General features: G+C 40.6%; 1 protein-coding gene and 1 pseudogene across 9 annotated transcripts in view; one reads left to right on the forward strand and one right to left on the reverse strand.

The window, feature by feature from the left end:
- Positions 1–27,269, forward strand: part of Bnc2 (basonuclin 2) — a 399,488-nt gene that overhangs the window by 70,285 nt on the left and 301,934 nt on the right. The window contains exon 1 of one of the 9 annotated variants that reach the window (XM_040757212.1): positions 1,951–2,883. The exons of 7 other annotated variants lie outside the window; for them this stretch is intronic. Coding sequence is in view for 1 of the 2 variants with exons in the window: in XM_040757208.1 (XP_040613142.1) it covers positions 20,253–20,291 (39 nt within the window). In the remaining variant the exon portion in view is untranslated. Of the gene's footprint in view, positions 1–1,950; positions 2,884–17,956; positions 20,292–27,269 lie in introns of those variants that run through there. One more of the 9 variants, XM_040757208.1, reaches the window with a different exon arrangement.
- Positions 9,002–10,384, reverse strand: LOC106022134 (annotated as a pseudogene).

The raw sequence follows: 27,269 nt of genomic DNA on the forward strand, positions 1-27,269 counted from the left end.
TGCACTGTTTTAGTGTGCATGACAATGCATAATTATATTATGAGGCTGAATGAAAATGACCTGTATTTGTTGAACCAAGGAGGTGCTCTTGTAAGTGTTGGGATATATTGGTGAAGAGGACAGGTAAACCCTGCTTTGTGAAATGTTTATCTTGGTGTGGATTTACTGAGTGTTTGCTATATACGTGTGTGTGTGTGTGTGTGTGTGTGTGTGTGTGTGTGTATTCATTGTAAGCATTAGGTGTGTTGATTTACTTTAAAAACAAGAAAGATAGATTGAGTAGTACTCACTAGATATATTTCCTATGTCTTGATGCATAATGTGTTATGTGTTCTAAGTTTGGATTGGACCAGCTTTCATTATTTCATCACAGTCTTCTTAGTATGAAGCCTTTCCCATATATAATACATACAATAGATAACATATCACATATAATATATACACTATGGTAATATAATATAGTAATATATTATATAAGTAGTCTTTTTCAAATAATTTGTATTTCAATTAGCTGATTAGAGATAAGCTCTATAATTATGCCTTTTGCCTAGAATATACACAGTTAGTTTCTGTGAATGTGAACATGAAGATAAGGGAAAACCCAGGCATTTTAAGGGTAGAGGAAAGAGATCCAATTTTGCCTGAGAAAATGAATTGTAGGAGAGAGAAGGAGCCAGTCTAGAGGAATGAATTCAGAGAAGTTGTGTTGAAAAAATGTGGAAGGTTTAAAAACCTTCTATATGAAACACACAGGACATTTAAAAGACCCGTGTGTTGGAGTGTATTGGGTAACATGGCTACATCAAACAATTCCATGTAGCTTGTAGGCAGTGGAGAGAGTCAGGGTTTGCTTCTAATTGCTTTGTGATTAAAGTATGATTTATATGCAGTTACAGTGACACACTTTAATGATGTAGTTTGGTACACATATGTTCTGAACACTACCATCACAGCGGAAGTGAAAAACATTACACTATCCTTGAAAAATACCCCTATGTAATAGTCTATTCTCCCCCCATGTAATTTGTAAGTATGGTGGTTTCATTTAACCTCATGCTTTTAAGATTCATCTATGTAGTTTCATGGAAGAAATTTTGGGGGTTAAGTAGGAATGTAAGACTTGACTGAAGATAGAGTTGAGAGGACTTTTACTCTAAACCAGCCAGGCCTGAATGGACGAGACAGGGAGTAGAGTTGCGAGTGGGCCGTTGGTTGGGAAACTGTGCAGGTGAAACTAGTCTCACCTGAGGCGGAGGGGAGCCGCAACAGGAGGGAAAGTGGAGACTGGGTCTGTTGGACATGTTGATACTGAGGAAGGAGGATTTTCCTGCGGTGAAGTTCAGCTATGGGCAACGTCAAGAGTTACTTTTTTCTCCCATTGTCCTCTGCTCTTCACCTGAATTAGATTTTCTGGGCACTGATTTTGCTTAAATGAAAGGGCTTCCTTTCTCTGTATCCCACCATGTCACTCGAAGAATTTGTTCCCCATGCCATGCTTTGAATCACTTCTGTTGTTAAATTAGGTGTCACTTTTTAAAGGACTAGTATTTACTGTCTTCTGCATATGGCATGGTCATTGTACTCATGAATTCACACTGTTGTATTGAGGGAGAAGGGGCTCATGAGGCAAGGTCTTACCTGGGAGCTGTTCCAGTGAATGGCTGCTGGTGCAGGGAGAGTCATTTTCTTCATTGTTATAGCCATTGTCAAGTTGCCCAGGCTCCACTAAATAACTACTAACTCATGCTCATGCAAGCAACCTAGCAAGTTAAACTAGGTTAGTCAAAAAACCAAACCAAAACAAAAAAAAAAACCAAAAATAACCATGAAAATGGAAGAAGTGAGAGGAAAAGGGGGTTCAATAGGAGGGGATGAGAGATGGTAACAGGAGTTTTAAATGACCAAAATATAATATATTCATGTATAAAGTTTTCAAGGAATAATAAAGGTGACAGTTCCCTTCATGGAGTCTCAGCTATCTCTTTAACTGCATTTGCCCATTGCTTTCCATGAGGAATAGCAGCATAATTCGGGGGCGGGGGTGTCCCTTAGAGCTGCAAGTCAAGAGGATGGAATTCCTAAACTAGTTGTAGACTTAGCAATTCTCTTTTGTAAGGATCTTGGTAAATCTTTTACAAAAAGAGATTCTATGAAATTTTTTAACCTTTATTTTCAGTACCGGGGATTGAACCTAGGACTTGCCGTGAATTTTGCAGTTGTTCAACATCCGAGCTGTAGCCCCAGTTCTAGATTGAACTCTATGGGGAAGACATAGTAGTGATGGAGTACAGCATTGTTTTTACTTGGGTTGTAGTCAACTCCTCCTTTTTGGAAACTTCGCCAGAAAGGTCTTGAAGCTACATCAAGCTAAGGGGGAATTCTGGCTTGATTAATTATACCTATAGCTGCTCTAGGAAGGAGAGCACTCAGAGAAGTGGTGGTCAGAATAGTTGCACTTCAGGAAGACATTTTCTGAACAGTTGTTCACATAAACACCCATGCTGGAAAGTTCTTGTCATTAAGAAGCCTAATTACAGCTGAAGTAGCATTTTATTCCTGTGATAACTATCAGGTGAAAAGATCTTTATTTTCCTCCTTTGCAGGCAGGAGACTGAAGCACAGGGGATTAAGTAACTAGCCTAGTCTGATAGCTGGTGGTATCAGAGTGGAGACTCAAGTTCAGGCAGTCTGAGAGTCTATGTTCTTTGTATACTGTGTCATCTTTAGAGTTCTAGCATGCTAGTACCAGAAGCACTCATGTGACTCATTCCATGTTCTTCATTTAAGAGTCACGTCTTGAGAAGACTCTTATGGTGGCCAGCATAAGTTCACACAGTGGTGGAATAGAACCCGATACCCCTGCCCAGACTCTGACTGCTCTAGGTAATTTGTGTCTGTGATTGCTGTGGTTTCATGTCAGCAGAGACAGATGAGGCTCATCTAGGAAGACTGACAAAAACTGGTGTTTAAGTCCATCCTTTCCCTTGGCCTCAGTCCTCTAGTCTAGGAATATGTTCATTTGTTCCCTTCCTGTCCTCTCTGCCATTTATTCTTCCCAGGGAGCCTAGGACCACCATTACTCTTTTCTAGGCTGCCCTGTTTAAATTGATTGACCCACCATTTCGTTTTCTATTTTTTTTCACCAGCAGGTAAGGGAAGGGAGATGCTGCTGTACCACTGAGTGGGAGCTGTGTCTGGAGATGGGATAGGAGATGGGGATTCTTAGAGGACCAGGAATTACTATACTGCAGATCAGAGTCCTTGCCTGAATTTGTTGGGAGTCATCCTTGTACTTAACCTGTGGCATAGTCACCAACTTGTGTTTATCCCTCCTCTCCCATTTAGAGGGTGTTCTATTACTGATAGAATTTGTTCATCCAAATCATTTTCACAGACCCTAGTTACAACAAGGGCATCTGGATGGGAAGAGAATCTCTGGCTTGATCAGTTTATATTTTATTTTGTGATAGTTAAAACTTGTTTTGAGGAGACACAGTTGGGGGATAAATTAAATAGTTGAAATATTTGCCTTCTTTTTGTGTATAAACTTATTCAGGTAGATAGACTGCTTCCCATGCATTTGTCCCTCCACTCCACACTAGGACTACTGTTCGGGTGGCTGCCAGCTAGGTACCCGATTTGTCCCAGCTTCCTCTTTGTTGTGTTAAACATTGTGAACTTGGCTTACACATTCCGGATCACAGTCCATTGTTGAGGGAGTCAGGGAAGGAGCAGAGATGGGAACCAAGGAGGAAAGCTACTTCCAGGCTCATGTTCAGTTACCTTTCTCCCAGGACGACCTGCCTAGGGATGGCCCTGCCCACAGTGGGCTGGACTCTTCCACATAAATCAACAACTAAACCAAGGAAATGTCACATAGAAGCCTGTAGAAGTAGCTCTTTAGTTGAAGTTCTCTCTTCCCAGGTGAGTAGTCTGTGTCTAGTTGGCAGTCTAACCAGCTTGCCAGGAATGAAGCAGAACATTAGTGTATCGTTTTCAGAATTCACCGGTAGCTTACTTTTCCTCCATATTTTCTATAATTTAGAATGTCCTTCTCAATTTCAACTCAAAATACCTGAAAAGAGTCCTTGTTTAGTTAAGAGAGAGTAAATTTCCCCAGGTAAGTTCCCATATGTTTTCTGTAAAAACCAGCACACACTTTCCTTGTGTGTTACCCCTGTCAAATGAGACCCTTAGAAAAGTAAACACCCAGACTAAGCCACTCATCTCTCATGGCCTAGCGTTTTGTTGGGCAATTTTAACTGTGTGTGTGTGCGCACTATTCAGGAAGTCTGCCTCTTGTCACAGCCCTGGCATGGCATCCCTGGGTGTGTGATCCTCTTTTCAGTTCCTGAGACTGTGGAGCTGTAGGTCTGCTCATCTAAGTAAGTACATGTGCTCAGTGATGTTTGTCTTCAAGGTTCTTGGAAGGGCCCGGCAGCATGTGCACATGGTCACTGCTTTTGTGAAGTTGGCCTTTACAAAATGTCTATATCCTATCCCGTTCTTCCTTGCCCTCTGGAGATTTTCCCTCCTTCCATGGTCCCTTTACTCCATACTAGGGGCCTCATGCATCTTGAGTATGCACACAGCTATTTATCTGTAGCACCCGTCCCTGCATGCTTTTCCTTAATATCTTTCATGGTTTATTCAAGGTGTTAGGCCTTACTAAACTAATGAATTATCCTCTTTCCTTCTTCCTCCCCCATCCCCTTCCTCCTCCTTCCCTTCTCCCCTCCATTTAGTCTACATTGCTGTTTTAACCAGGGCCTTGCAGATGCTGAGTCAGCACTATACCATTAGTTATATCTCTGGCTCTGGAATACATTCTTGACTGGCTTGTTCAAGAAATAGACAGTACAGACCTGTATCATCTTAGTTACATGACCCACTTTTCTGCCTATGACCCGAATCCTCCCATCCGTGGTATTAGCTTCTAAAGTGATTCGGACCTTTGTGAAGAAGACTAGCTGATTCTCCTGTCAGATAGGGTGTGGAGGCCCTGGCAGAGTCCTTTGCTAGAGGGACACTTCAAGGCAGTCTTGCCCTGTAGCGAGACAACTCAAGTACGGACACAAGTTTAGCCTTATCTATTAAGAAGTTGTGTTCAACACAGTATGTTTTAAGGTTCTATGTCTTTCTGTGAAGTGAAAACTTGCCCCTTTCAAAAAATGGAAATGACCATTTTTTGTACTGATATCACATGCTTAAACAGTTCTCCCTCTCTTACCATTCAGCAAAACGTGTAAATACATTGTTTTAATTTACACTGTCCTTTGCAGCTCCTCCCCCTTTGAAATATTTTTTTAAACTTTTCTTGGTGATTGCTACAGCTGGAAGATGTGTGATGAACTTCTGCCTCTCCTCATTGCCCTTCTCGAGGCTTGTTGCCATAGCAGCTGGTCAGGTCACCTTCAGTTTTCCTTCAGGACATTCCACTTGTTGGCACTGGAGACTTTAAAGATAAATTTCTGACATTGTCATTGTTCATTCCCCAAATTCCTTAGCTTTGTAGTCAAAACCTCCTTTGAGTGCAGGCCAGCTTACCTACATTCACCTCTCTGATAACTCTTTACACGTTGTGTCCCAGCCATGTAGTTTCCTAGATGTGTCTCTTAATCTATAGTCTTCTCCTTAAGGCGTTTATCACTTTTTTCAAAGTATAGTTTTTTGTATATGTATGTAGTGTTATGAACTAGATTTTAAAGTACTGGAAATACTTTAGTCAGGTGTAGTGGTGCATGTCTTCAATCCCAGCACTTGGGAGGCAGAGTCAGGTAGATCTCTGAGTTTGTGACCAGCCTGGTCTGCTACGTTAGTTCTATCCAGGACCCTGTCTTAAAAAACCAAACCAATCCAAAATCCTGGAAGTACTTAATCTTACTTATTTTAGCAGTGGTAGGTGTCCACCTACTTAATGAAAACCAAAACAAAACAGCAATAACAGTAACAACAACAAAAGAAAAACAAAAACACAAAATTAATTCAGACCTTAGGGTGCCACCAACACACTAGCCCTAGTTGTTTCTGGAAACCTCAAGGCCTAGTACTATTCTCTCTTGATCCCCAGGACAAGGAAAAATACAGCTACAGCATGTACACTGGGAAGATAAATTGCTGCTTGTCCATGTGGGGCCTTCCCTCTACTTGAGGAGAGTTTTCAAATTAATTTGCCCCAAAATCGTTAATTTTACTATTCTATTAATTGGAGATACCCAGTAATCATTTTTGAGAGTTTATTTTTGAAATATTAAAATATTTTTATGTCCTTACTTTAAAAGCTTTCCTTGGGCAAGGATTTTGCTCAGTAGTGAGACAGGCATGTGTTGTTTGTAAGCATGCATGTTGAATGCCCTGGGGATTTTTACCCAGCACTGCATAACCCTTTTGTGGTAACATACACCTGCAGTCTGCATACTGGGAGGTAGCAGCTAGAGGAGCCAAAATTAAGGTTTACCCTTAACTTCAAACTACACAGTGAGTTCAGTGCACCCTGGGCTATATGAAACCCTTCCTCAAAACACAAACGACATCAACAAACTTTTTATAAGTTTAAAAGGATGTTAAAGGTATGTTTTGAAAGTTTACCCATATTCTTTAGGTTACTTGGGTTGTCGACTAAGATTAGTCAAGACTAAGCTCATTTAAATATGAATTTGATGTGTGAATTTAATATTTTAAGGCAGCGTGGAAGAAGGTGAATGGTGTAGTGGTTTAAATAGAGCCTTAGGTTTTGAATTAATTATATATTTGGGTTTGTTATATAGACACTGTGATCAAGTGCTAAGTAAATAATGTGAGTTATATTGTTTGAAGTGTTTCTCAAATAGATGTTAAATCTTAATCAATGTTAAACTATCTTAAATATAAAATTGTTTCACTAGACCACCTGAGCTTTGGGTAAATTTGTAGACTCCTGAATCTTGTAGAATGCAAAAGTACAGACTTAGATTTGATACAAGCATAAACCATTATGATTTACATAATTTATCTCCTCAGTATAAATATTGTACTGTAAAGTTAAAAATGCTGTCCTGGAACTTAGATTTTGGTTGTCTGAGAGTTTGTGGGCCTGGAGGTTTTAGGGTTATGTATGTGTTTAGATTAAATTTAAGTGGTAAGTTAAGATTTATGGTGAACAGTATGTAGAATGTTTTGTTTGCTTTTTCAGAGCTTATGAATAAAAGCAACATCTGAATTTAATGTTTGAAGACCAACCAAATTCAAGAAATATGCTATAATTCTATTTTAATTATCTCCCTTAATTGTTCTTACTTCTGTTCATTTGCATGTTGTATGCTGAAAATATTAAGAGTATTTAGTACCTTATCATTGAGTACATTTAAATTTCTTTCTTATTTTTATTTTTACCATCACCTTTATTATTGAAAAACAAACCAACATGTAATCAGTTAATTTAGGTTTTAGGCTACAAATCCACAAAATGTAAAGCTGACAGTCAGTGCTTCATAAAGTGGGTGGTTTTTTTTGGTTTGGTTTTGGTTGTCTTCGGCAGGGGTTTGTGAGACAGGATCTCATGTAGCCTACAATAGCCTTAAACTTGTTATCTAGCTGAAGATGGCATCCATCTCTGATCCTCCTTCCTCTACCTCCCAAATGCTAGATTACAAACAAGCCACCATGCCCAGCCTACGTTTTTCAACACTGTTTAACTTACATTTTCTAATTAAGGGGACTTGATGGCCTCAGGTTGGTTCTCATTGGTCCATGTGGTAAATATCATACAACCAAGTACATCCATGAAAATAGTAAAATACTGCATAATCAAGGAAACACCAAATTCTCACAGGCATACTATAGAGCAAGCAACAGAGGCAACCACAATTCATAATCCATAATGGAGAACCTAAGAAGGTTGATAAGAAAGGAAGGAAGGAAAGAAGGGAGGGAGGGAGGCAGGGAGGCAAGGAGAAAGGAAGGAAAGAAGGAAGGAAGGAAGAGATAAAAGCTAAGCCCTGGGATGCAGGGAAGGTGCATTCAGAAGCCTCACAGACCACATGGCTGTGCCCAGGTGAGGCAGGAAGCAGATGTCAAGAAACCAAAATGGACAAGACCAAAACCAAGCTGGAGATGCACTAAGTGTTCAAGAGGTATGGAATGTTTTCTTTTGGGTAAAGAGAGGTACTCTGCTCTAAAAATAAGTAGCAAGCATATAAAGCTCAGAGAGAATCCAGGGCAGCTTTGGCCCTCAGATCTCACCTGTGCCTTCTTGGGACTCCATTCCTTATACTGCGGGCCACTGCACAGCCTGCGTGCTCTCAGCACATGTGCCGATGTGTGTGCCTTCCAGACAGGGAAGAAGACCCCAGAAAACGGAGCTTACCCCAGATAAAAACCCAACATTAAGGCAAGCATCCTCCTGTAACACTACACTGGCAGCATATTTTAGCCTCTTTTGAGCCAACTGCAAATGCGCTCACCCTGTGCCACTCTGGAAGCACAGCATTGCTGAGTCAGATTCCTTCTGAGGTAGTTCAAAAGTTTTGAAACAGCAAATTCACAGATTTGCTTATATTACCATGGATGATTAAGGCTGACACCAAACTCTATGTCCTCTGACTTCTCAACTATTAAAAATAATTTCCTGGGCTGGACCGATAGCCTCCAAAACAATACAGAGAAACCCTGTCTCGTAAAAACCAAAAAAAAAAATTTCCTTCAGGTTTTACCAAATTCACAGCTAAAAAACCCCAAAGACATGAAGGCACAAAAATGACAACATGTAAAAACCAGTGGCAAAGGCCAAGTAAGTATGTGTGTGATCACCCTCACAGTCCAAACCTCCCTAAAGAGTTAAAACAAACAAAAACAAACCACTTGGTTTATCAAAGCTTCAGGCGTTTTATAAAGTACTCTAGGGATTTAGAGAACTAAGGAGGCCGAAGCAGCCCGAGCTTCTTAACTTCAATCCCACCTTATAAATAACGAACACGCACGCATTATCAATGGAGTCCTTCCATAGGCCATGTCTTCTGTAGGAAAGATGTCTGGCAGGCCAACAGGCTGCATCCCAGGCCAGAGTGCTCTTAGGTGGGCTTCAGAAATGCAGGGATATTGGCAGACGCCTGCTCCAGGTCGTCCAAGGAGCCCTGAAGGATCTCAGCCGCCTTCCTGTGCTGCACGGTGGTGTCCTCCAGCACCTGCTGCCAGCGCCTCGGCTTCGTCAAGTGATTCTGGACCAGAGCATCTTTCCGCTGCGGTTCATGTCTTCGTTCTGAGACATCCTCTTTTGATAACTTGATCTGGTTTCTGGATGGACAACTGCAACCTTTTTTTGTAAAGAAAAAACATTCTGTCTGTCTTGGAATGTCCAAAAACTTTTGGATACACTGATAAACACCAGTTCAAATTTCCTCCTGATCAGTTCTGTTGACATAATCCTGACTACAAGGGAGGCAAAGCAAGCCTCGGAAGAGGACTCCACCAAAGTGCCATTGGACAGTCTCGGAGCCCCGGGCACTGCTCGCTCGCAGAACTGAGGCCTGCCTGGGAGCCCGGGTGGGCGTCAGCAACACGGGTCCAGGGGGCTGTCCGGAGAACATCCTGCCCAGAGGCCCCACTGTGTCTGCAATGACTAGTGGAAAATCAACTCACATTTCAATTACTGTAGTCATACTTTTAGGGCTTTGTTTTGTTTTACCTTGTTGTTTTGGTTTTATGTTTTGTTTTTAAACTCTCAAGACAGGAGTAACACAAGACCTAGTTTGCCCTGAGTGCTTGGAATAGTATATTCTGATTTTGTTCCTCACAGAGAACACACTCACATGATTTGCTTCTGAATAAATGCTTCTAAGAATTAGCCAGTTTTGTAGCTGGGTGTTGGTGGTGCACGCCTTTAATCCCAGTGCTCAGGAGGCAGAGGCAGGCGGATCTCTGTGAGTTCCAGGCCAGCCTGGTCTACAGAGCTAGTTCCAGGACAGGCTTCCAAAACAATACAGAGAAACCCTGCCTCGAAACACAAAACAAAGAATTAGCCAATTTTTGTTTCTGGGGTGTACCATTTATTTATTTATCCACTCATATATAATTCTCATCTCTGTCTCTCTCTAAAGTACTGGTCTTAGACCTGAATGTAGCTCCATGATAGAGGCAGTCCTTGGATCATAAAACCAAAGCAGAACAAGACCAGAATTGATTTTGCTTGGTAAGAACTACAGCTGTAACATAGGGCCCTTTGGTCTTGTCCCTTCTTTCTTCTTTTGTGTATTTATTTTGCATTTAGTAAGGGACAGTGAGTCCTTTGTAGAATATCTTGGGCACCTCAATTTTAGCTTATACTACTTCCAGAACTATGGGTGATGTCCCTTGTGGAGGTGCGGTAGTGGAAGAAGCTCCAGTCTGGAATTTCTGGTGACCCTGCCATGAGTCAGAGAGCCCTAGACCCCTTCCCCACCCTCACCTAATGCAGCAGGAGTCATCTGAAAAGTAAAGATGATCCCTGTATCTTCGAGTTTATACTGCTGTGCGGAAACACCATGACCAAAAGCAACCTGGGGAGGAAAGGGTTTAATTTGGCTTACATACCCGGAATTACAGTCCATAGAGAGGAGCCAAGGCAGAAATCCAATCCAGGTTTGAGCCTGGAAGCAGGAACTGATACAGAGACCATAGAAGGGGGTCTTGCGCTATATGATTTGCCTAGCTTGCTTTCTTGTAGAACCAAGGGCCACCAGCCCAGAGTGGCTGGGCCCTCCCACATCAATCACTAATTTAAGAAAATGTCCTATAGACCTGCCTATAGCTCGATCTTACAGAAGCACTCTCTCAGTTGAGGGTCCCTTCTCTCAGACGACTCAAATTTATGTAAAACTAACCATCACACCTTACAAGTTATCACAAAAAGATGCCATGTGAAAGCTTTGGGCATAATACATGCTTATTAAATGATGACTTTTCTGTTTTTAATTTGGGTTATTAATTTGTAGTAGTTTAGGTCAGCTTGATTTTAATACCTTTTAAAAATGAGAAAAGTGATTTATAAATTATGATAACGTATCATCATGTTCTGTAGACATTTTTTACATTTACCTGTTTATTTTGTGTGTGAAGGGGGTGGCACACACATGCCATTGATACGTGAGTGTGTGTGGTGGTCAAGGGACAATTTGTGGGAGTTAGTTCTTCCCTTTAACCACGTGGATTCTGAATTTCCAGGCTGGTGGGCAAACACCTCTACCTGCCAAACTCTCCATCTCACAGGCCTAACTCCCACCTCCAAAGTCTGCAGCTTTGTCTCAGAGTATTGTTTTCATGAAGTTGGAAATTTTGTCTAATAACTTTGCCTGCCTTCAATACACCTGGGGGTCATTGCTTGCAGAGACCATAATTTGTTGTTCTGAGTCTTCATGATGTTATGTTTCAGAGGCAGAGCATCCTCTGCTCTGGTTTTCAGTGTCTCCACTCTCTTGCCTCTGTTTATGTTGGCAAAGACACCCTTACCTGTCCTCATCTACCACACGTGGTTATTCCTACTGAGTGGTTAACTTCAAGCCATCCTACCTTCAAAATGGCTATGACTTCTCCCCTTGGCCCTGGTGTTCCCAATATTTATTTCATAATATTATCTCAAATTTGGATTAAGTGTTCAATTTTATTAGTTATTCGAGAGTGCTTTCTTTCATTCAAATAAAAGAATTAATTGAGTGGTTTGTATTGTGTAGTAGAATTAAAAGACAGCTTTAAGGCCAATCATTTATTGCTCTAAATTTGGATAGATAATTAAAGATGTTTTCAATATAATAGTGCTTTTTTCTTTTTGTATCTTTTGAGGGGAGGCTTATGGCAAATCGATTAAATCTTTAAGGAGTATTAAATATCTTAAATAGTATGTGGGTAAGTAAACCGTACTGTATAGTTTAAGGCCATGGTGTGTATGCTTGAGCATGCATCATAATCTCCTGCATATAGATTTCCGTTTTGGGTTCTAGGACTTCAACCCAGAGCTGTGTTCTAGCATTAAGCTGTGTCCTCAACCCTGGTACATCATGTTTGCTGTCACATTGCTGGGCTCTCTTCGCATCTTCTGATTCGTAGATCTGTGCTAAAGCCTGAGATTTTACTTCCCTGTGTGATACTGCTACTCTCAATACTATACTAGGACCTTGGCATGGCAAGCAAGTACCCCACCACTGTGCCACACCCAGCCCCTTGAGACCATACTTTGAGAATCAACTGCTCTAAAGGAATGTAGAAATAATATTTAGAATGTTGTTATGGGATAACAGCCTGGGTCCCATCGCTGCTTTAGACTCCAAAATAACACACAGAGACTCTATTTCTTACAGTGCTGTTGGCCAATGTCCAGTGCTTATCAATGGCTAGTTCTGTCTTAAGTATTAATCCATGGCTACTAATATATATTTCTATAAGGCCTTATCTTATCGAGAACACCAGACTCATGCGTCCTCTCCTCCGGGGATCACATGGTGACTCTCCACTCTTGACTACATTTCCCAGAATCCTCCTTGACTCCTAGTCCCACCTATCTTGCTTCCCTATTGGCCAGCAGTGCTTTATCAACCAAAAGGACAAACATATACACAGAAGGACTTCCCCATCAAAATATCCATAATCTTTTTATCTGTATTATTTTCTCTTTATGGGAGTATATAAAACAAATGGCTGGTCATATTTTAGTAGCTCTTACTTACTTAAAAACTAAAATGTGAGGGCCGGAACAATAGCTCTTTCAGAGGACCTGTGATCAATTCCCATTACCTACACGGCAGCTCACAACCCTCTGTAATTCCAGTTTTAGGGCATCCGTTGCCCTCTTCTGACTTCTGAAAACAAAACCCTGAACACACATGGTACACTGACATCCTTGCAGACAAAACATCCAAACACGTAGAATAATAAAATAAAAATTAAGTAAAAGAAAACTCTTATTGACAAAATATAGGAGGTGCCAGTGGTGTAGAGAAGATTCCGGTAAAAGTCTTACTTTAACATCTTGGATTACTTGACCAAAGACAGGTGCCTTTTCATTTCTTACACTCCTGGGATTTGTTTGTTTTTTTTCAAGAAGGAGTGATTGCCATATGGTTTTGTTCCTAATGCTTCAGGCAGGCACTTAGTATTTTTAGGCAGTTTATACAGTTATCCTCATTTAAATGCCTTCTGTATTTTAATAAAAATTCAAATTGTTTTTTAATTTTAGTCATTTATTTTTATATGTATGGGTGTTGCATGGCCTGCATGTATATCTGTGTACCATGTGCATGCCTGGTACCCATAGAGGCCAGGAGAGAATGTCAGATACCATAGAACTGGAGATACAGATAGTTGTGAGCTGCTGTGTAGGTGCTGGGAATTGAGCCCACTTTCTCTGGAAGTGCAGCCATTGCTCTTAACTGCTGAGCAGACTCCCCAGCTTCCTTGGGGGCAGTTTAAATAGCATTATTGTAAAGTTTTTATCATGAATGGGATTTAAAATGTGGATGAGAAAATACATAGTGAAATCAAATCTAGTCCACATACCAATGGAAATTAGAGCTATGAAACAGTTTACTGTCTATATGTCAAGTTTGCTTGTGGGATGTGTTTGAGCCCAGAAAAGAAGGTAAGAGAGAAATCTTAAAACATTAAGCTGAATCTCTTTTTAGATGCCTTTCGTTCATTGGATTGAGGTTCATTCAGTGTGCAGTTCCTTATCAGATCCTGTAGCTGCTAGACTTCCTAGAGAAGTAGCAATTTGGACTTTGGGTGTGAACTTCCATTCAACAGCTGGGAGAGTGGAATATAAAGACTACAGCTGACTGCCACACACATTACTTGTTTTTGAATAGGAAGTATGTAGTGTTCAGAAATCACAGGAGAAAGAGGCTGTTGTAGATAATGAGTTGGTATGTAGCTTTGTGAAGGGTGAGGCTGAAACAGGAAAGCTGCTGATGAGAAGGCACAGAGATGAGAGCAAGTGTCCTCCAGGCACCCGTGGGTCTGCTAGTTAGACTTGGTAACAAGGCTGCTGATTTAGCAAAAGGTCCCTCAGTTGCTGTAGAGGCAAGCCCCTTGTTCTCCGAGGCTGTCACTGGGAACTGGAATTTAAAGCCTTTTTAGGAAGGCTTTTCTACTGTTCTTATATTGCTAGTGTGCTTCCCCTCACCCTGTTTTCATGGCATGGCATATATAGTCCTGTTTTCCTGTCAGCATTTAGAAGCCAAATCTCAATAGAATGAGAAATATGTATGACATAGAAAAGGTTTGGTTTGTGGGCTATGTCCCCTTGTGAGCCATGGGTGTGGGTATTTTCCAAAAGTGAGGGTATTAGGCAAGGCTTTTTGTTGAGAGACACAGGCAAGCACTGTGTTACTAAATCCTTTCATTGATACTGTAAAGTTACAGGCTTTCATATGACACTGTCATATTCAACTCACTGTGTGATACAGAGCTCAATAGCTTGTATTATAGTGGGCTGTGTGTGTGTGTGTGTGTGTTACAGTGTAAACATTTTATGAACTGCAGTGTCTGATCCATCCGTCTGTCTGGGCAAGAATGTCCCTTGATAGTAAAAAGAAGAGCAATCAGGACAGAATTGGTCAGTGCGGCATGTCTAATGGTGGGAAGATATTTGAAGGACTTGCTATAGACACAATAGTCTCTCTAAATAGCCTCTTTGCACCCGGAGTCTTATTGCAAACAGGTTCATTAAGGAGAGACATTCTGACACACAGCATCACCGTAATGAAAGTAGCCCTGTTTTTCTAATATTGTATCTTCCACTCCAGTTATGCTGCTGGTACAAGATTTCCCTTGTGTTGTTGTATATTTCTCCAGAAAAGGAATCAGTCTTCATAGAATATACAATTATTTTGTACAGGAATGTATAACTCATACCTAAGATCCAGTCTTCCCTGTTTATGTGCACTAGTGCAAAAATAATTGGCAAACACATCTTCCAGACCAAAAGATTCCAGCACCTTCAATTTGTTGGACTAGAAGATGTTGGACCTGAGTTATAATAAATTTTAAAAATGTATAATGCTAAAAATGGATTTGTGATCAATCATAGAAGAAAAAAATATTAGTACAGCTTCCCAAGAGGCATACTACCCCCTCGAGTGAGCCAACTCCATATAGTATCCATTCAGTGGGGGGTGGGGCATACAGAAGGTGTCCTTCCACTAAGCTTTACATATAACTACTATATGATGACTTCCACTATTGGATTTTCTTCCTGTTAATGTACAGCTTGAACATTATGAACAAGGAAAAAAAGGTTATATTGGTTTAAAAGTGGATATGGAAAATTTAATGTGCTCAAGTGGGAACAATGGCATATTAAAAAAAAACACTCATGACACAGATCTAATAATTCACTTGCCCCTGTAGGAGAAGGGTATCAGCTCTGATACTAGCACATAGTTTATTTTTATATATACCCTCATTCCCTGCAGTATACCCTGTGTGTGGGTTCCAGAGAAAAGACAGAAAAGAACCTGTAGGGAAATCAGCCTGGAAACCTTTCATTAAATACATTGTGCTTTGTATTGTGTCGCCCACAGAATCTTCAAGATATAAGAAAGGGAGAAACCTGTTATCAGCCTGCATGTGTGAAATATTATATTTGAATACTATCATTTGTTTTAAGATTAAGGCTGAGGCTGCAGACATATTAGTTATTATTCACTTACATCTGGTAGATAATACAACAGGGATTTAAAAATCCTTTTTCCATTTCTAGTCCCTGCCATCTTTCCAGCCTCCACCTCCAGTGGCAAAGATACTTCTTTATCCAAAAATTGTGCTGGCTAAATATTTTCATGTTGGAAAACTTTGCCTCTTAATAGAACATTTGGGTGATGAGGGCAATAAATGTGGCCTTAATATTCTTGGTGGAGTTTATCTGTCAGTTAGCGAGAGATGAATTCCTAGGGTGCATTGGAGGAAGTGTTAAATACATTCTATCGTGAGAAAAATGTTCACAGTAGAGGTGTAACTATGAATAGTGTCACCTTTATCAAGTTGAATGTCCTTTGGAGTGAGCCTTTGTCTTGTCATTATAGTTCATGTATTGCTGTTGGTGGGCTTTTAAAAATGGTAAACGTCTTAGCTTTTTTGCTGACTATTCATGCAGGATATGCTAGGCAAGCTGACTGTGACACATTTTCTGCCTGTATTTGTAGCTATCTCTAGGGACAAAATGAACACACATTTTAAAATTAAACCTTGGGTGCCAAATGGCAGTATTTAATGAACTTCCGGAATGCCAGGCATTAAGGCTTCAGTTTTGATCTCTCATATCTTGGAGCACAATGCCTTACACAGTCTGATGAAAGATTTATTACTTTTGAAGTAGCTTGTGTTGAAAGCCTTGTGCAAGTATAGAGGCTCATAAGTCTATCAGTCTCACCAAATTGATACCTTTTTTCACACCTGTTACACTCAAAGCCACTTTTCGGCCTTGGGGACAGAGAACACATTCCACTCAAGATTAAGTTGCCTTTCACGAAGCTACTGAGCAACAAATTAGGATGAGATTTGGAAGACAAAGAACTTTTAGGGTGAACTAGGGGATGGTCATGCAGGCAAACTACTTCCTTAGAGAAGGTTGCCTGGGAATTCATAAGGAACAGTTTTATTTTGGATCCCTTCCTTTCCCAGGTTCCCTTTAGAATTGGGATATTAAACCACAGACCATGTTCATTTGTGTTGGTGATACCATTATTTAATAGCAATAATTTGGAAATAAGTTTGATTGCCAGTGATATTTTTCAAGCATCTTATGTTTCTAAGGTCAGTGTAATCTGAGAAGAGGTTTACCATACCCACCTTTTTTGTTGGCTGGCTCAGTAGGGCAAACTGGAAGATTTAACCCCGATCATAAGGTGTCTGTGGGTAGGCATCTACTCTCCACATCCCAGTACCCTGAGGTGAGAAGTCTCCCACATTTAATGTCTGGATCACGTCATCAGGTTCTCAGGGAGCCTTTGGCTTTAATGCATCAGGAAAAGGTGGTCTTTTGGTTTCTAGCTGGGCCTGCTGCTCCGTTTTGGATAGAGTAAGTCATTGAGTGGACACGTACAATGTAGATAGTACCTTGTGGACCCTCCTCATGGAGTCTTTGTTGGTTTCCTGCCCTCTATAGGACCTTGCTTACTGCAGAGCTCTTACTGAGCTTACCATTGTGAGCATCACAGGGATTTCTTGGGATGACAGATGAATTGTAATCATGATAAACCTCCATCTTTATAAAAGTGCTTTTTGTGTGTCACACATTCTGGCCTCATAATTTGATATTTACACCTTAAGCTGGTGAGTTAGATATCTTGCCTTCCTCCCTCTCTCCCTCCTCCCTCCCTTTTTTTTTTTTTTTTTTTTTTTTGAAGCAAGGTTTCCCTGTGAAGCTCTGGCTGTCCTGGCACTTACTATGTAGTCCAGGCTGGCTTCAAACTCAGATTGGTCTGCCTCTGCCTTCTGAGTGCTGGGATTAAAGGCGTGTGCTATAACTGCCCCTCTCCTTCTCTGTTTTTTATGGAGGAAACTGAGTAAGAGGTAGGGGCGCTAATGTCAGATCCCTGCAAGCGCTTGTGCCCAAGTCTATGTTCCCTCTACATTATACCACTAGATTATACCGCTTTTCTCAGGGCCCTCCTTTCCTCTCGACTTTCAGGCCTTTGTAGTAATTCCTTTCCAGATTTTGGGGTCCATCCCCTCACCTCACCACCTGTGGGTCCTTGACTCTTACTCCTTTCCTGAGTGGTGGTGTCATGCATACCAGTACAATGCGGAGAATAATTCCTCTTCTCCAACTTGGTGCGAAGTGTAATTAAGATAATATCTCTGGGGCTGGAGAAATGTTTCAGCAGTTAAGAGCACTGGCTGTGCTTACAGATCAGGGTTTGGTTTCTAGCACCCACATGGGGGCTCCCAGCCTTCCATAATTCCAGTTCCAGGGCATCTGATTCTCTCTTCTGACCTCCTTAGACACTAGGCATGTATGTGCTGCACACACATACAGGAGGCGAAACTTTCATACACATGAAGTAAAACAAATCTAAAATTGTTTTTTAAAAAAGACACTGTCTCTGAAAATGTGTTATTTCTCAGGCACATGGTTTATCCCAGATCTATGCTAGAACTTCCACTACTTCAGTGACACAGACAGACAGTCTTATCCTTGTGAAGCTTTCGGATTTGTGGGCATGTCGGGACAAACAGCACAGTGATTTAATTTTGCAATGCATGTCTACAATGCATGAAAGTCCCAGTAATTTTGACTTCACGTTTTCGATGTAGCATTAATTGGTATTAGATTTTCCAGGGCCCTGCTGGTAACGATTAAAGCAAGTCTCCTTGCTTCCCTCTGTATTGCTGGTATACAGAGCGCGCACACTCACTGTTTCATTGCTCTCCACATCTGGTGTATGGAAAATAGTTCTTCTCCCAGTTGGTTCTTTCTTGTTACCGTACCACTTGTGTTTCTTTCTCTCTTCTTCCTGCCCTTCTGAGTTCTGAACTCAGTGGAATGCCTCCTTCCCATCTTAATGTCATGCTCACTATTTCAAGTTTTACCTGTCTTTGGATAAGTTTTCCTCTAAGTAATTAATTTCAATATTATAATCGTTTGTGTATGCAATACTTCCATTTCTTAAACCCCTCTTTGAACTTTTGCTATCTTAGGCAGATCTTCTATCAAATGTGTATTGTGCTAATGTGGTCTTACTCTGTCGTCTTCTCCTCTACCTGCGGGCTTAGCATTTTAGTCATTCTACCTCCATGTTCAGATGGTGGGTTAAACTAGATACACTTCAGACTAAACACTTATCCTCAACTCTCCACTCCTTGCCATTTCTGTTTCTTGTTAAATATCTCCATTGTCTTACCTAAACTCAGCCTCCTTCCTTTGCATTTTTTAACATCTTTGGGTCAGGAAGGTCTTTTGGAGAAGATCCCTTGGCATTTCTCCTTATTTACCTATCGTCCTTGCTACTTTTTGGCGTGTTTTTATGGACTGCCTTGTTTTTATCTCTGTTGTTGAACTAATGATACTAACATACAGGTCTGGTCATGTAAGACCTGAACAATTTTTGGATAGCCACCAAAGTATTTGTTCATGATGCTATGTATGGGACTTACTCTTAAAATGTCCAGGGACAGATAAGTGTAGACTAGATTAGGGAAATTCCAGAAGGCAGAACTAAGTTGACCAGTGTGCTGAAAGCTGTTAAAGCTGGGTAAGCCAGTCTTATGGGGGCTTATAATGCCATTTAAACTGGAATGTTCTTGAGAAATTCCACAAAACATTAAAACAGCAAATTCTGGCTTTCGGTTATCTATGAACAATAGTGAACTTTTTGCTTCTTGGTAGAGTATTGCGTTTTCATGTTCCCTCCCCATTTTCTTATTTGTCCCCACCTGAGTAGTCAGTCTGTTTCCTCTACAGTGACTTCGATGCTGAGCATTAATCTCTGACCTATAAATAAATCCTGCTCCTCAGTCCTACTTTATTAGCCCACTTTGGGTCTTCCCAGGCCCCTTACTATGTATTGTCCTTTGAGTCTGTTGCATTGTTCTATAATATTTTACCTCCATCACCAAGGACTGACTAAACTGAGAGGATTCTCTTGCACCCGTAACTTTTTCTGGAGTTAATACTCACTGCAGGTCTATTGTGTATCAAGTACTGAGTGCTTAGAGAAAATGGAATAGCTACTACTGCTGTAGGTGGAGAGAGTAGGAGTGACTCATTGGCAGAGAGGACCATCAGTCCTGGACCATGGCAGGATTGTCCCAGGAACGTGCAGGCTCTGGATTCAGCCCATCTGTAAGCAAGCAAAGAAGAGAACCCAGACTGTTCCTGGGATTGAAGTCTGTATCACGAGGAAATGCTGAAGTAAGCCATGCCATAAAATGTGGGTTGTCAAATATCAGCATGCCAACACAAAACTGTTTGCCCAACTTTTGTCTCTATATAACCGTGCTTTATAACATTATTAAGCTTCTCAGTTATAGTTGGGAGGTCTCTTCTCTCTGGCTGAGCTCAACTTATCCCATAAAACTGGATGGGAGATTGTTTCTAACCAATTCAAATTTGTGTAAGAACAGCCTTCAGCCAGCCTTCTGTTAGAACTCGCCCTAAACTTTACATTTGACTTTAAGGTGAGCAAAGTAACATTCTCCCTCTCATTATGGTACTGAATTTCACTTATTTCTGATAATTTAATGATTCCAAACTCCAACAGGACTTGAGCCCAGAGGAACAAGTAGAAAATGTTTAAAAGCACCCACAAATGATCTGCTTTTTCTGGCCTGCAGATTCGAAGAGCAAGGTATGAGTTAATCACTCTTTCCAAACACACGGAATGATTTTACATGGAAGGTGGTGCCAGCTGTTAGCTATTTAAGTAAAAACAAACAAACGGACTTGGGTTGCAGCTGGAGGGATTCTAGCTAGATAGAAATTTTTCATTAAGTGGTTCTGGGTGGGAACTGAGTTCCCATCCCTGTAGATTGTTGACTTAGGTCCAGATTGGAGGGCAGTGGGGTTGGCTGGAGGAATTCATGCATCCTGAAAATCAAGTTCCTCCATGAGGAAGCCAGCAGCTGTGATGCCCTCCGCGTTCTGAGCCACAGATGAGAATCCCTCATCCCTCCCATCTTCGCCCAAGTTGAAAGAAATTAACCTCAATTAAAGAAAATAGTGATGGATTGCTATGGAGATAAATGTGATAGATCACACAGGAAAGACTACATTAAAAGAACATTAAAGTTGGGACAGAAAGCACTAAAAAGTGCAGAAATTCACGGCTAAGGGTGAAAAGTGATATCGTTTACATCTCTGCTAATATGTAGACCTAACAGGACACTGAGAAGTTCTGAATATGCTCTTCTGTGCTAAAGAGGGAGACTTTGACTCGATACACTGCGTTTAACAGAAAGTTTTCATTGCCTGGATTTAATTAGAGCTCATCCCTGAGTGATTATAGCCCATGGAGGAAAATCTGTTCCCTCACTAGAAGACTTGGGGGTTTAGAGTCTGGCTATGGAGGGCCAGGTGGTGATTCTGTGACTGTGAATTTCAGTACCTGAGACCTCAGCTTTAGTTGTTTTGTAAATCAAGGATTTCTTTTGGAAGGCTTGGTTCATTCGTTTTAGATAATGACTAATGTTAATAACTTAATAACAGATTTAATAATATTAATTCCATTGCCATTTCTGGATAGAAAGCCAATTTTGAGTTGTATTCATTTTATGAATTGGGTTTTGCTGCAGGATATATGTAAAATTTTATTTGTATATTTTGAGAAAATTAGGATTGTATGATAGAGCTCTTACTCAGAATCAAGTCGAACTACATTTTTAATTCATGAAATCACATTGTGACACTAGAAAATTTCTGATTACTTTCAGTTTTTTCTTAAAGTTTGCCTGTTTATTATGTGTTTACCATATTAGGTACATAAATCCTTCCAAAGGATCTGGACCCCTTTGCTTTTGGTGGAGAATGCATGTATGGTAGAAGTTGAGTAGTAGAAAGTGAATCCTTTGCTGCTTCCTCTCTTCTTTAATTACAAAGAGTCGTTACCTTTCTTTAACCAAGAGCTGAGATTGAGTATGTCACCTACTAGAACTCCTAGTGTCAGAGATTCTTAGGCTTCCTGAGACAGACATAGCTCTCTCTCTCCCCTCCCCTCCACTTCCCTCCTCTTCCTACTATTTCCTCCTCACCCAACTGCCACCTACCCTCCTTCCACTACCTAGTCACCTGTCCTCCTCCACCCTCTCCTCCCTGTCCCCCTCTCCTCCCACCTGTCCCCCTCTCCTCCTCCCTGTCCCCCTCTCCTCCCCCTGTCCCCCTCTCCTCCCATCTGTCCTCTCCCCAACCTGTCCCCCTCTCCTCCTCCCTGTCCCCCTCTCCTCCTCCCTGTCCCCCTCTCCTCCCACCTGTCCCCCTCTCCTCCTCCCTGTCCCCCTCTCCTCCCACCTGTCCTCTCCCCAACCTGTCCTCCTCTCCTCCTCCCACCTGTCCTCCTCTCCCTCTTCCCCTCTCCTGTCCTCCTCTCCCTCTCCCCCTCTCCTGTCCTCCTCTCCCTCTTCCCCTCTCCTGTCCTCCTCTCCTCCCACCTCCTTGTCTTCGTTTGTGCTCATCCTTTTGGATAGAGAAGGATATTGAGTTCTGTCTTTGACATTTGATTCTTTGAAAAGACAGAATCGACACAGTTAGGAAATCATTCAGTTATGCAGAGCATTCTGCTACCCTAACAGACATCTAAAGCAAGCCAGGCAGTGGTGGTGCACACCTTTAATCCCAGCACTTGGGAGGCAGAGGCAGGGGAATCTCTGAGAGTTTGAGGCCAGCCTGGTTTACATATCGAGTTCCAGGACAGCCAGGGTTACACAGAAGCCCTGTCTTGAAAAAAAAAACACAATCAAAGAAATAAGACCCCCTAAAACATCTGAGTTACTAATACTAAAGGAAGTGTTTCTTTGGGCTCACACTTTTAGTCCATGGTCACGTGGCTTTGTTGCTTTGGGCCTGTGGTGGCCCAGTACATATTATGCAGTAGAAGAGGTCAGTTTACCTCACGGTGCCAGGAAGTAAAGAGAGACAAGAAGAAGCTGAGATTCCAATACCCTCAAAGGACACACCAGTGACTCCATGTTCTCCCACTAGGTCCCACCTCCCAAGCATTCTGGCCCCTCACAGTGACACTATAAGTTGGTCACCAAGCCTTTACCATGTAGACGTTTGTGAACATAAAAGATTCAAACTATATTGATAAAAAAATCTTAAAAATTATTTTTGTTAAAAAAGAAAACAAAAATGATTTTTGTTGTACAGAAGGAGAATTTATGTTTTTATTTTTAGAGGTATTATATATAGGTTAATAAAGTGTTAGCATGTGTATTTCTGTGGTGAATTAGGTATAATGTTTTATTTATAATTTTGAGGAATGAAATATGAGCTGCAATTACTATGTTAGTTTTTTATTTGTGTTATGTTCAAGTGGGCCTTTTAAAGGGGTCAGTGAAATTACCTTGAGCAAAAGGATAATTAGCTAGTCTATGGCATGTGGATCTGAGTAATAGTAATTTGGGTATGTGACAGGATATATGTTCATATATTTTGTCACAGATTTTTAGGTTGAGTTACTTCCTAGATGGATGAGTTTGTATTTCCAAATAATTTCAAAGCATTTGTAAGGGTAAATATTGAGGCTTGAAGTCAGTTTTTTCTTTGGTGTTCACATTGGTACATCGTGATAAGATGTTTTTGTTTTTGTTGTTATTGTTGTTTTAGGGTTTTTTTGATACAAAGTAAATCTTTGTGCCCAACTGGAGTTTTAAATGCAATATAAATGTTATGCATCATCAGAAATATGCAAACATATTTGTTTGAAAACACGGTATTATATGGAAGCAATTACTGGCAGGGACTGAACTACACACCCCAAGAATGGGGTGGTGCCAAAAAATGAAAGGTTTCTAAACAGAATTACTCTTGTGTGGGTGGGAGAGAGAGCAAGGTTAACTTTTATTGGGAACCAGTCCCAGTTGTGATCTTAATTCTCATCACATACTTGATAGCTTAACTAAATGAGTGATAGAGACTTTGTTAGGGTTATTCCTTTGTCTTTCAGTGTGGGAGGGATCAGTTTTTCCTGAGGGAGGGCATGGTAGACACAGATATTAGTAAGATCAATGCATGTCCAGATTTTCCTTTTGCTAACACTGAGCCTTGCTTAAAGATCATCTTCTTGCCTTTTGCGACCTGGTACTTGAACATTCTTTAGCGGGGTGTGTTGTAGTTATGTTTACCAGATGTAGAAAAAAGAATAGAGGAAGGTTAGATTTTTATCCTTCGGAAGCAATGGACTGCAGTTTCCTCCTGTTAACTAGTAGGCAGAAGAATTGAAGGCTGGATTCCCCTTTCTCTCTCCTATACTTCAAATTTTGAATATTTTTAAAACTTTACATCAAATCTTGATCTTCAAACCAAGGTGATTTGTTTCATGGTCTTTGGGAGTATGGATTATAACGGTGCAGAGAAAGGAGGTTTTTTCCTGCACAGAAATCAGATTGTGTGCTGACATTTTGGGAAACTGTTTGTTGCTGAGAAGATGTTTAAGTGGATTTCTTTCTCTGAAGCCAGTGTCACTCCCCCAGCCCACCATCAAGAGAGATGTTTTGTTAGACTCCAAGTTGAGCTGAACCGCTGTGTAGACAGCCTGGGGGGGGGGTTGTAGCCCCTTAACTGTTATCAGAACATCATTGTATTGATGAGTGAGGCTTGGTCAAGTCACTTAACCTTTCTTCCTTGATTTTCTATTATGTCGACTGGAAATGATGATATCTGCCTTTGATCTCACAGGGATGCCTCACTCCATTAGAGTCATTAAAGCACTTTAAGCAAGGTATAAGGCGCTAGAAGCAAGGCGCCTTTATCATTATTGTTACTTTATTACAGTGCCGTATACAGAAGGGGTACTTTTTAATCCTCAATAGTCACGTCTCAGAATATGTCCTGTGGACTTGAAGAGTTAGCAGGGACCTTAAGAGGTCAGGTTTCTGCCTCTCTCCTCTTGAGCTAGGGTGCTATTCCTCTCTACTCCATTGATTTGGAAAATCATAACAAAGGCAAAACCAGAAATGAACATAGAAAAGGAGGAGACAGTGGGAGGAGGTGACTGTGACCTACAGCTGCTTCTTTTCCCAGGGTCCCCGATAACTTGAGACCTCCTAAAGTGGAATCAGTCTGAAGGGCCCTGCCTCTGTGTTCATGAGTGTCCATGGGTTCTAAAGTAGTTTTGAACAATTACCCATCCGTCCATCTGTCTGTCTGCCTGCCTGCCTACCCGAAGGCCTTTTTTAAAACCTTTCTCTAGCAAAGAGCAAAACTTTTGGAGTTATTGTGATCTCTACTCTCTCTGGAAAGTGTTCAAAGACATTTTGTACAAGATGATTGTACTTCCTAGATGAGCCCCTTCTGGGATTTCATCTTAAATATTTCCTTCCTCACACCTCATCTACTGTTCAGGAAGGTGATGGGCTACCATATGGCCTTGGGTGGCACCAACTTGATGTCTGTGAAAAAGTAGAATATGTAGTTCTATGCAGCCAGAGCAGAGTTCACTTCCTGGTTCATGTCACTGTTGTAAAAGGACCTGCCCTGTCCTTCATTTATCTCTGGGACTGATGAAGGTGGCCTTGTTGGTTCTTTGCCTGCATATTCACTGATAATCTGTGATATTTACTCCCTCTTTTCGGGAACTGATTAGTCTCAGACAACTTTTACTTGGTGGCATGTGTTGTTTTGACAGCTCCAACGCCCTAATTTCTTAAAATAGGAGTCCTTAGAGATAAATGAACATGATGGTTTGGACACAGAGACTGTTTCTTTGATTTTATTTTTTGTGTTTCATTGTTGTTGTTTGTTTATTGGTTTGAGACGGAGGCCTCTCTACATATCCTGACTGTCCTGGAACTTACTATGTAGACCAGGCTGGCCTTGAACACACAGAGATCTGCCTCCTCTGCTGCATTAAAGGCATACCTGTCTCCTTACCCCCTCTATCTGTCTCTCTCTTGACATTTTTGTCCAGTGAAAAGGTGATTATAAGAACTGAAGAATTTTAAAGCTTTGAATAGATAAGGACTAGTAAAGTCACACTAACCTACCATTTATGCTATTTAAATTTAATAATTAGAATCCAAACATTTTGACAAAGTATGCTGCTTTTAAATTTTAGTAGGTTTATTTGCTTTTTTTGACTCCTAACTTAAAAACCATTAGAGCCTAACTGGATTTTCTGGTATTGATTTGTTTGTATGGAAAAAGATTAGAGCATGATTATATGTTTAATAATCAATTTGGGGCAGGAATAATATAATCACATGAGATGGTGATTATTGTAAAAATCAGTGAGATACAGTTATTATATATAGATCTGATATTGTCACATTTGAGAGTTATCTCTTAAGTGGAAGTTGGCCTTTGCTACCTGCACATCTGAAGAATTTGTTTTTTCTGTTTCATTTTATACTCACATGTGAAGATTTGGTATTGATCAGGTCTTGTAAGCTTTTTCTTCAGGGCTACCTGTGCCTTCTTTGAGGACTTCCAGCAGCACCCATTATCTTTTCCTGTTTCTGCCTGCTCCCCAAATTCCATGTCAGCATCTTCTTTTTTGTTTCATTTCAGACACAGTTTGAGCGATTTCTCAGGCTACCTTCTCCTCTGAGGTACTTTGTATTTCTTTGAGAGTCCATAAATGACTTAACGGACAATGATAATTTCCCTTTATTTCCTGCATGGTAAACCTGGGTCATTTTTTGAAATGAATAGTAGAATAAGCAAGAATAGTGACTGCTGGGGCTATGAGAATGGGAGGCTAGGCATAGATAGTGAGGGATGAGTTCATCCTGTGTGGAGCCTGTTTGCCAGGCTCCCCCAGCCACCATCAGTGCCCAAGAAGCCTATTTTAGATTTTGTTGTTCACTACTCTTTTCCCCAATACTATTAAGTCCCAAGGAATAAAATTTAATCTGGTAAGGTTGAGCTTTGAAAGACCACAAACCATGGTATTTTGAAAATGTATGATTTAGGCCCAGCATGTGGGTGGAGACATGATTAAACACCTTGGTTACTTATATTCCCCTTAATACTGATATGTTTTCTTAGAGTCATTAAGCAGTGATGGCATTTGGATAATTACTAATCACCCTGAGGTGATTATACTGCATTTAGATATTTTTCCTTAGTCTTAAAAGGAAGAGGAGCATTGGTGGTGTGCTGATGTGTCTTTTCAGGTAGCTTTCATGGCATACCTTCCCCAGGAGAAGCACTTTATTGTATTTTTCTTGATATAAAAATAAAACATTCCTACTATAAATTAAATTTAAAAAACTTAACTCATAAGTTTTCTGATTCTAAAAATTGAGGAATTTCATACTTATTTTGCTTCTAGTTTTCAGTGTTATTGTGGAGTGCCTACACAGATTTAAAATAATCTAAACAACAGACCTAAATTATAAATAAATAGCCTGGTTGATAACTATGTTTTGATGCTATATTTAGCATGCCTTTTTCCCCCTATGTAGTGTGAGGAATATTAATACTCATTCACATGGATGCTGATGAGAAAATTTGTATTATAATGGAAGGGCAAGATTTCTGGGTAAAACAAATTAGAGAAAATTTACTTTGTGGTTTTTGTGTCCTACAGGTCTTAATAAAATAACTTTCCATTAAAGTCCTTTCAAATGCTATCCACAAAGGAAGTTAGTGTCCCTGATAAAACAAGCTT

This window comes from Mesocricetus auratus, unplaced genomic scaffold (assembly GCF_017639785.1).
Source record: "Mesocricetus auratus isolate SY011 unplaced genomic scaffold, BCM_Maur_2.0 Super-Scaffold_100014, whole genome shotgun sequence".
Taxonomy (NCBI): Eukaryota; Metazoa; Chordata; class Mammalia; order Rodentia; family Cricetidae; genus Mesocricetus; species Mesocricetus auratus.